Below are 10,392 nucleotides of genomic sequence, written 5' to 3'. Positions count from 1 at the left end.
CAAGAGTGTGACCCTTTCACGTCTCACACCTTAAAATTGGAGTCTGAACCTTTTATGTACCACACCTCGAAATGGAGTCTTGACCCGTTGCCGCGATTCCCCCTCGAAATCAAAGTGCGAACTGCTTACCAGTTCTGACTGATACGTTAGGAAAAAAGTAGAACGCTAATGTTAACACGGAAAATTCGCAAACCCCTGATCGGTTCCTCCATGATTGAGGAGTGAATACGTCTGATCGGTTCACCCTTGACAGAGAAGCGGAGAATACCTCTCACATTTTGAGACCGCACCTCGAAACAAGAGTGTGAATCTTTCACGTCTCACACCTCAAAATTGGAGTCTGAACCTTTTATGTACCACACCTCGAAATGGAGTCTCGACGCGTTGCCGCGATTCCCCCTCGAAATCAAAGTGCGAACTGCTTACCGGTCCTGACTGGTACGTTAGGAAACAAGTAGAACGCTAATGTTAACACGGAAAATTCGCAAACCCCTGATCGGTTCCTCCATGATTAAGGAGTGAATACGTCTGGTCGGTTTACCCTTGAAAGAGAAGCGGAGAATACCTCTCACATTTTGAGACCGCACCTCGAAACAAGAGTGTGAACCTTTCACGTCTCACACCTTAAAATTGGAGTCTGAACCTTTCAAACAGGTATCACACCTTGTAATTGTTGACTTCTATTCGGAATAAAATTGCGAACATCTCGTAGATGGCAAGAATCTCTAGTTGAAAACTGCGCCTGTCCCACGCTTTCGTCTCTAAGCAGGCCGTGCACCCGTAGAGTCGTTCCAGACGTTACGACGTTCTGGGCGACCCCTAAGTTTCACCGTGTCCTTGTGCATGGTGACGCCAGTAGGCATATCCCAGGCCTATATCTCTTCTGTATACGTACCTGCTCCGATGCCCGGCCAGGGTACCGGAATCAAGCAGTACTTATGTAGGTGAGACGAAGCTGGTGCACTGCGGTGTCTCGACACCCTGGTGGCGGCGGGTTGTACGTTTGGACTTTCACTGAATGTCCTAGTCGCGGGAACGTGACGTCTGGGGAGAGTCTGTGTTGGGGCGGACGTGGGCCGAGACTGGTTATTTGCCGGACCCAGATAAACCGCGTTAATATTTCTCATAAGAATAATTTTAAAAATCGTAGTGTTAAATCTAGTTTCTTATTCGTGGATTAGGCCTACTGGGGATACCACGGTAAAAAAAGCGCGCCGAATACTCTACCGCTTGCAGTGGCGTGGAAACGAGTATAATAATGATGTAAGTTCTTCCAAATTTATATCTTTCACGTCCAGCACGTTCCCGGACTGTCACTTTCAACTCTTGCCGTAACCTCATACTTCTCATTTCGTTCCTCTATCTGTCACGTATTTTCGTACTTGCACATGGCTAAAAAGTATCTACTCACTACTATGTGCGATCCCCTCCTTTTCTCAGATCTCCTCTGAACATCCCCCTATCTGATATGTCTACACTAGGCCGGTCTTCGATAGTCATTCTCGAAGTTTGGTGCTCCTATCGACTAAAATTTTTCTCAATAATTTTTTTCCATTGAAGCTGAAATCCCAAGCTCCCATCTCAATCCAATTTCATGTATCAATCCCTGTGGATTTTCTAGTTCGAAGAGAAAACAATGAACATAGTCCAAATTCGACTCATTTTCTAATCAAGTTTTATTTGACATCAAAAAACTATTTCGAAATAAAAATAGTGTTAAACTTTTTCACACAGGTGGTCCAAATCATTCTTTTGATACCTCATAACCTTCAATTAATTATTTCTTATGTTATAAATGTAGAAAATTGGTTATACATTTTTCTTTCATCATATTTGCAAATCACTGATTACTTTGTCGGAAAATTGAAACAATCGTTGATCACTGCTTGCATGATTTTTAGTTCACAAAACCCTACAATTAAGCGATTAGAAATGGAAGAATTTGGCCATCGGTATGGAAAAATACTTACAAATCTTTTTTTATCATTTTTTTTTCTTCACCTGAAACGAGTTTTGATCATTAAATAAATATATTTCGACTATGTTAAATTTTTTATCCTTCGGGTAGGACCAGAACGCTTCGTTAGTATCTCCCAGTATCAGATTTATACTCTCGATATATGATAAGCTACAAGTTTTGAACATTGCAATGCATTCAGTTTTAATAAATTTGAAGTTGATACAATCATCCTAGAGATTTTCTAAATCCCGTACACAGGTTTCTTTTCGAATATTACAGTGCAAAATTCGCTATCGTACCATATTATATCGTCCCAGAATAAAAAAATATTTAATTTTACCATCCATTTCGATGGTGTCGAGGACTGAGATCCACCCAACATTAGACATGAATTTATTATCATTACTATAGTTTGCCTTACTAAAGTAAAATCTGGTCAAGTTGGTTGACAAGTTGCTTTAACAGTTACCATCAAGCGCCTCCCGCACGCATTGCGTATGACTGCATTATAAAACCGCACTATTTATATGAATTTTTGATCCCGTGATGTATAAGGAAAAAGTCATTATTATTATTTTGTTTTTCAATTCAATGGAAATAATATTGTCTTTTCTTCATTCGCGTGTGATGAATTCCTGATTTCATGATTCACCTCTTCGTATTCATTCCACTACATACGTTCGTTTATAACTTTAATGTCTATACATATATACATAGCTTTTATCTACACACCGCTTGTACAAGAATACTTCAATAGCTAAACTACAAGGCGTCTAGACTCTAAGCGGGGAATCACCAAGGAAAATTGACTTTACACGCTAGCTCTATCCGACGGTGAAAACAGGTACTTAATGCCACTATCCGTTTTTTGATAGAATCGTTCTTTTTTCCAGTGATGCAACTCACACGCATAAACAGCATGCTACAAGCCGCCATCAGCAGCCATGTTACAAGCACTGGCAGCGGAAAAAAGGAACATATATCATGATGGGTCCTTTCTTCCATTCGCCACATTATCCTCCGTATGATCCGTATGATCTGACATCAGTATTGTCAGGTCAAGTCAGGTTAGGATCATTGTTTACATGGGATGCACATGGTGCGAGTCTACGCACTCTGAAGCTTGAAAAGCGTAAAAGGAATAAAAATGAGTAACAGGTATATACTAACAATTGATATAACAATAGAACCTTACAGACAGTACAATCAATTGCTTAATAACAATTTTTTGTTTTAAGCAATCTCACATGTGACCGCGATCCATTGATATTGTATTATGCTTCATGTTTCAGTTCCATTACTTGGGGCATTTTGGATATCCCGGACGAGATATTGTTGGAAATTATTGGATACTTGAATGCTAGGGATATGTTGCTGCTCAGTAAATCATGCAAGCGATTCCATAGCCTTGTATTCGACGAAAAAAAATCATTGAGGTAAATACTACTCTTCCACTGCGCCGTGTATACAGGATTATGTTATTATTAGGCTACGATGCATTCAACTGAAATTATATCAGTTTGTGATGTTATGATAAAATAGTATATTGAAAACATTTATAATCCGTTCACTGCAGTATTTGAATTTCAATGCTTTCTTTAGCTGTCCAAATAATATGAAATGATAATTTAATTGTCGAAAAACAACGTTACTACCCTTTCACAAAAGTGTAAAAAGCAGGGTTTGAAAAAAAGTCCTACTGCTTACACTGCTTAAACTGAAATTAGTGATAGACTTCTTAGTGTGCATTTTGACGATATTTCTTAATTTTCAGGCACTTAGATTTTTCCGAAGAAGGCTACCTAAACTCGATTTCAGACGTGCAACAATATTTTAATAGCAAGAAAAAGTACGAGCATATACTTAAAATAAATGTCAGTAACATGTACTATACAAGACCAGGAGATATGCTGAATACTATTGGCAAAGCAAAAAATCTAGTCGAGATCAACATCATTGGACTGAAATTCATAGATGTTATGCAGCTGGCAATTTTTTTGACACCTATGAAGTGCCTTAGAATTTTATCCATTGATTGGCCTACATCGTTAATTGACAACAGACAATGCTGTGAAATGTTGAAATTACCATTCAATAGACTAACGAAATTAACAATGACATTGTGTGATGTCAAATACAAAACAACGCTGATTCATGCGTTAGAACTATGTCAACAGTTGCGGGAGCTACGATTATTACAGAGACACGAAAATATTTTACCCAGAGAAGGGGACCCCTGGCTAACTGAGCCGAAAAAATTAGAAAATCTTCAAATAGCTGCTTGCTTTGGAAGCGATACAGAATTTTTGCGAAGAATCATTGTCGATATGCTTCCAAATCCGGAACAGTGGATGGAATTCAAATCCTATGATGCTGTGGATACGCATCACTTCTATTTTGGTATGCGTATTATATTAAAGTATTGTTAAAATAAGAGACATATTTTAATATGCAGTTAATTTTTTTTTTTTTTTTTTAATTTATTGATGTATTTTCTATAGTACCAAAAGTTACTCGACCATGAACACGAAACATAGAAGGTTATCAACAATGTACAAAGTTGTAGCGAAAATGGTGTTAAAATCACTAAACTTCAAGTATAACACACAGTGCAACAATGGATGGCTTGTAGAGCCAATTTGCTTGTTTTCAGTTCGAAATTAAGCTCTCAATTTAAATTGCTTAATTGCCAAAATCAGTCGAAATTAAACGAGGTACTTGTAATATCTTGTAAAGATCCTCAGAGCGATTCTGACTCATTCAAAGTAACCTTTGTGGTCCGTTACTACTTGTTCAACATGGGACGCAGATACCATTGATGGACTTAAATGTATCAGAATCAATCTAAGGGTCTTTACATTTGGTAAGTGTTACAGCATAGAACTGGGAGAAATGCCGCCGTATATGTGCAATGATGGTTGGCACTGAGTACAAATGTTTTTAGAAAAAAATGTTGAGGTATCGCAGAAGCTTAGAGCAAAAGTACTCGTGGATTTCAACCCCTTTACGCAATCTCTTCAGAAAGTTGGCTGTGGTCTGTTTTTTCAATTTTTACTGAGAGAGGTCGTCGAAATCACCAACAGCCACAAAGCCCTGAAGAAATTTTGCTGCTTATCCAACTGTACGCTTGACTATATGTGTTTGTTGAAGATCAACGAAGCTAAGGTATGGAATAACCGATGTGCATGAGTCACCAACTAAGGATACTTAGTTGTCTTACTTATTTACTTTACTTTACTTTCGTTCAACACTTGAAACAAAAGTTGTGTTTAATGAATAAATAAATTCGAACAATTTACCTCACTTTCAAAAAATTCATAAAATTATATGTATTTCAGCAACTGCTCAAAAATCCCAGGCATCAAATTTCGTATTTATATTTGAGCCACAACATTGAACCAGAATGTGATGTGTATTTAGTTGGATCAGCGTTTCCATGTCTGACGAAACTCATACTAAGTAACCTAGTAAAACACAAAGGTGAATTGTTTACTTTTATCCAAGCTGACTAGATTTTAATGTAATTTCATCTGCAGCAATAGGCTTGTAACTGTTTCGAACAAACAAGATATGGAATATTTATGTCAATTGTGCCTTTGCAAATTTCAGCTTGTTATTTGATCCTTATTTACGAGTTCGATAAGTTCTCTTCAAGTTTTCTTCTCAATGAATAGTTGCTCATTTCCAAAACGTTGTAGATTCTTCCAGAGTCACAAAAATGTCATAAAATAATGTCTTAACGTAGTTGAATCTCCTTATAAACTTTGACTTGGAAAGTACCTTCGACAACATTCGATACTTGCGTAATTACAGTAACAAGTCAAAAGGAAACCGATCTTCATACCGAAGTGGCCTTCAAAAAAAGACGTACATCCCTCGTTAATGACACAGAAACACCAGACTTGAGTTCATCTTTTGCAAAGCTCGTAAAAAATACTCCACATGTATCAGACCTGACACTAAGCGCAAGGTACAAGCAAATTTAGAGAATATGGTGACAAAGTGGAAAGTAACACCGTTAAAAATTAGAAAAATCTTTAATAAATATTTTCCGTGTTTGTTATTGCAGTACGTTAAAAGAAAACGAATATTGGGATTTAACCGCTTTGTATCTAATCAGTGGTTGGACAAGCCTCACAACTTTGCACCTGGTAAACCTGCCGATCAGGAGTGGTAAATTTCTTATTGAAATAGGAAAACAGTGTAAAAATTTGGAGAAATTGAAGCTTGAAAATTTGGGTCATCGTGGTGCCTGCTGCTACAAAAATGAACTATATCAAATGCTAGCCCATTGTCTTAATTTGAAAGACTTTTCAATTCAGCAAGACAACTTTGGCCAGACTTCTACGATATTTACCATGTTTGGAAAAAATCGCAAACTTAGAAGAATTTATATCAAAAGTTTGGGTACTGGTAATCATACCACCGGGGACCTGGTGTTGCCCATCAAAAATCTAGTACAGTCGTGTGAACTGGTTTTACTTATATATGAAATTCAAGGAATTACACAGGCAACCTGTGACAAACTCAAGTCCGTTTTACAGAGGTAATTTGAAGGCAAATAAATCGTCGTCTTTGATCCAATATATTTTTAAGTATCTTCAATTTTTTGATTTTGAGCTATCCTGTAATTGTTTTTCATACTTTGTTATGTTTATCGCATCATTACATATTTTTGTATGTACATTCTCAATTTTCAGATTAAAGAATGAATTGCGCCGCCCAAAATTTCAATTCGAAATTGTCAGATGGGATTACGGGTATAATGGTTATCAGAAACCTCCACGTAATTTCAATTTGCATTTTGTACACAAAGACTTGCTTTTACCATATCGCTTCACTGACTCATTGTTTCGGCTGGATTGTCTATAATATACCAATATGTTGTTTAGCTTCGCCAAAATGTATTTATTTATTTTAATAAGATTTTTCCTGTAAAACATCTACAAAAACATGTTGAATTGAAATTGTTACTATCCTTATTCGATTTGTATGATGAGTGTCATGGAAAAATAAAGAAATGGCATGATTTCTCCGAAATCGCGATAGTAAATTCGTAAAAATCATGCCATTTCTTTATTCTTGCGTTCATTATGTCCTTTAATGCTTTTGAGGTACGTTTTGAAAAATTCGAGATACGTATATACAATAGCGTCGAAATTGACCCCGTTAATCGCAGTTTTTACCGGTGAGAATAAAATCAGATTGAGATTCTTATCTAATGAAAAGCACAAATATTAATGTTTTGTGTCGTTTTTGCGATAACCGTCATGATCTAATAATTATTTACTGCAATAAATCAACGACTGCAAGTACCGGCAGTAATTTCGTTCGTCTTTCAAAACCGTATTTTCAAACAACGCCGCCAGTTGAAACAGGAATACAACCATGAAGTATAGTGTGGCAATGCTGAAAAGTGAATAAAGCAACCATGGAGACTATGCAAGGAGCAGGAACTCAAATGGGTGAATTGACAGAACTTATTACAGTGTTCTTTTTGTACCAAAGTGTCGAAACGCCAGTGTCATGATATTTCAGGCAGCTGTTTACTTGGAGTTCGTGCTCCTCGTGTTGTCTCCATGAAAGCACCGTCTGCGACGACTGATATATATCTTCAATCAACGGCGTGTGTGTTGAGTGGCATTCCGTCAGTGCTTCTCAAACTCGGATTACGCTCAGCTTAAACTTGGTTACTGCGCATGATGTCAAAGATGCTGAGAGGCCATTGTCATCACACTGCGGGTCACGTACCCGCGAAATATACGCAACCATGTGTTCGTACGGGTGTACGATACGAGACGCATCGAAACGTTTGACCCCAGCAATTGAAAGTTTAGTGTCGCAAATATTGTGAGGAAATTTTACATCTGCAGTCTGGAAAAACAACTGCAGTGATAATTTGCGTGACTTCACATGTGATTCTTAATTCGTATGCAGTTTGTTTTTACCAAATGTCAAATTCTGTAATTTGGCACTTTGAAATCTGTGCAACAATACAGAGAAGATTGTGATGTGGTCTGATTTCGATATTAAGTCGTATGAAATCAATGACAAGATTGTCGTTTTAATCTGTGTCACGTATTCTTTTGCACAATAATTTATATCCAAAATGCCAGCTGCAGATTTCAGTAGCAATGAACAGGCAGTTTTTGAACGGGTCGCTGAAGTTGATGGTCTGCCTACCAAAACGCTTCCTGAAAATTTGGATTCTCAATATGATTTGGATATGTGTGTTGAATGGATCAACAATAATTCACTTGGAAAGGTCAGTTGGCAGTGGAGAATTAATACCTGTTAATTCGTGATTCACTTTTGTAAATTTAATTCACCGTCCGATCATTCAACAACTTCGATAGAATTATTTGCTCCTTACTGTCACGCTTGATTGTTTACGAGTAAATTATTCTTGAGATAAGTTGAGGATAAAAGTTTCTGTACGGCGGTGAGGTAAACTTGTCAATAGATTAACCGAGTGTCATCTTTGGTTTAGAGATAACTCTCGTATGCAATAAAGCGTTACTGAATTCAAATAAACAAAAATTGTCCATCATTGCAATATCCAAAAATACAGCAATAGTCCGAACTAATTCCTTGATCAATTCAACAATTAGATTTTGCTGTACGTTACTAATTTTACATAAAGTTACGGATTTCAATGATCATTTGATTCCAATTGCATGAACATTCATTCATAAGAGTAACATTGCTTCATATATTAAATTTTTTTTGTTCTTTCAATTTACAGGTATGTCTGCAGTTCCCGGATTCACTTTTACCAGATTCTGTTGAGATAGCTTTACGGTTAGAAAAGCGTTTAAACAAGAATGTCTACATTTTGGGAGATTCGTCGTACGGAAGTTGTTGCGTAGACGAAGTTACGGCACAACATGTCAATGCAGATGGGATCGTACATTTTGGACACGCCTGTCTCAACCCTACAAGCCGATTACCAGTCTTCCATATATTGCCTAAGCAACAACTTGACATACGATTATTTGTTGCCGAGTTCAAGCAACATTTTGAAATGGAAGAGGAGAGGATTTTGTTTTTCTATGACGTGTCTTACGCGCATCTAGCTGGTAAATATTTTTATTTATTGATTTCACAGGCACCCAAAATTTTGTAAAATTATTAGCATATTATACTAAACAATTTGCACTTTTTTTTTACAGAATGCATTTATAATACTCTGAGATCTACGTACAAAAATTTTACTCTGACCAAATTGAATTGTTCCTCTAACACGAGGTACACAGACTCCGGTGACGTGGACAGTGAAATTTTTCTTGGCCGAAGTTACAAGTTGGATGCTGGTTACAATATAAATGACTACAAGGCCATTTTTTTGGGTCCAAATGGAAAAACCTTGAACAATTTAGCTTTAGGAATGGCGGTTGAAAGTTGGTACCATTTTGATGGTAGCAAAATTGCTCACTTTACGGCAAGTGATTCAATATGGCTTAAAAGAAGGAGATATCTAGTCGAAAAATTGAAGGATGCTCGTGTTGTCGGTATAGTGGTGGCAACGCTCGGCATAAAAAATTACTTAGAATCTATTGCAGCAGTAAAAAACGTACTTAAACGAAAAAATAAAAAGAGCTACATTGTATGCGTTGGCAAACCAAATCCAGCAAAATTGGCTAATTTCCCTGAGGTAAATATAGCTGACTTCAATTACTACTCTTCATACTACCATATGATGATTGCAGATAATCAATCTGTACAAAATGATTACACTTATTTAATGGTGAAACTTTTCTGTATTATAGATAGATGCGTTTGTGGTGATAGCTTGTCCAGAAAACCTTGTATACGATTCGAGAGATTTCTTCAAACCAATGTTAACACCTTTCGAAGTGGAAATAGCGTTCAACGCTTCAAGAGCATTCTCAACGCAATATTGCATGGACTTTCGGCATATCCTTTCCACGGGGCTTAATTATGTACCTCTTGAAACTTCCAGTGACTCAGATGTATCACTAATTTCTGGATCTATCAGGAATTTAACCAACGACGAATCTCCAGTCAACGGCATGGGGAAATTAGTGTCAAAGTCAGCTGGCACTGTTGCGATTGGAAAGGGAGGAGCTGACTATTTACTCAACAGAAGTTGGCAAGGACTTGAACAAAAGTTAGGGCAGGATTCTGTTAAAATCGCAGCTAAAGGCCGTATTGGGTTGCCAATGGCTTATGAAAATGAACCTTTGAAAAAGGAAACATGACAACGTAGTAATCTTTTAGTGTTTCGATAATTAAATAATTTATTCACACATGTTAACCCGCATGATAAGGCATTTGAGTGAAGTTACTCAATTATCCTTAAGATCTGGAAAATGACAAAACGAAAAAAAAAAAGAAATTCTTTAAGCTAAAGTTTTCTAATGTACGTGTACAAAACCGATCTCATAATGCATAATGCTAAAAATCGTAGA

The 10,392-nt window shown here is 37.0% G+C and overlaps 2 protein-coding genes across 2 annotated transcripts; both read left to right on the top strand.

The window, feature by feature from the left end:
- The first annotated feature begins 2,849 nt into the window (after positions 1-2,849).
- Positions 2,850-6,929, top strand: LOC107220866. Its single transcript, XM_015659635.2, has 8 exons — positions 2,850-3,118; positions 3,253-3,396; positions 3,735-4,360; positions 4,905-5,125; positions 5,299-5,440; positions 5,774-5,930; positions 6,030-6,506; positions 6,661-6,929. Exons 1-8 carry the CDS (start codon positions 3,108-3,110, stop codon positions 6,830-6,832), a joined length of 1,950 nt encoding a protein of 649 aa, XP_015515121.2. The 5' UTR covers positions 2,850-3,107; the 3' UTR covers positions 6,833-6,929.
- Positions 6,930-7,378: 449 nt separating this feature from the next.
- On the top strand, positions 7,379-10,390 carry LOC107220913 (2-(3-amino-3-carboxypropyl)histidine synthase subunit 2). Its single transcript, XM_015659700.2, has 4 exons — positions 7,379-8,225; positions 8,706-9,039; positions 9,133-9,614; positions 9,730-10,390. Exons 1-4 carry the CDS (start codon positions 8,070-8,072, stop codon positions 10,180-10,182), a joined length of 1,425 nt encoding a protein of 474 aa, XP_015515186.1. The 5' UTR covers positions 7,379-8,069; the 3' UTR covers positions 10,183-10,390.
- The last annotated feature ends 2 nt before the right edge of the window (positions 10,391-10,392 follow it).

The sequence above is a fragment of the Neodiprion lecontei genome, chromosome 7 (assembly GCF_021901455.1).
Source record: "Neodiprion lecontei isolate iyNeoLeco1 chromosome 7, iyNeoLeco1.1, whole genome shotgun sequence".
NCBI classification, from domain to species: Eukaryota; Metazoa; Arthropoda; class Insecta; order Hymenoptera; family Diprionidae; genus Neodiprion; species Neodiprion lecontei.
Note: the sequence above shows the minus strand (reverse complement) of the source record. Positions and strands in the feature narration are given on the sequence as shown.

What these genes read in the sequence shown, in the direction of transcription:
- LOC107220866 (XM_015659635.2), top strand. An exon ending in TGAAGATCAACGAAGCTAAG is followed by an intron (nt 5,126 to 5,298) that starts GTATGGAATAAC and finishes TATGTATTTCAG; the next exon opens with CAACTGCTCAAAAATCCCAG. An exon ending in TAACCTAGTAAAACACAAAG is followed by an intron (nt 5,441 to 5,773) that starts GTGAATTGTTTA and finishes GCGTAATTACAG; the next exon opens with TAACAAGTCAAAAGGAAACC.
- LOC107220913 (XM_015659700.2), top strand. Translation starts at nt 8,070, where the DNA reads ATGCCAGCTGCAGATTTCAGTAGCAATGAACAGGCAGTTTTTGAACGG. An exon ending in ACAATAATTCACTTGGAAAG is followed by an intron (nt 8,226 to 8,705) that starts GTCAGTTGGCAG and finishes TTCAATTTACAG; the next exon opens with GTATGTCTGCAGTTCCCGGA. An exon ending in GTCTTACGCGCATCTAGCTG is followed by an intron (nt 9,040 to 9,132) that starts GTAAATATTTTT and finishes TTTTTTTTACAG; the next exon opens with AATGCATTTATAATACTCTG.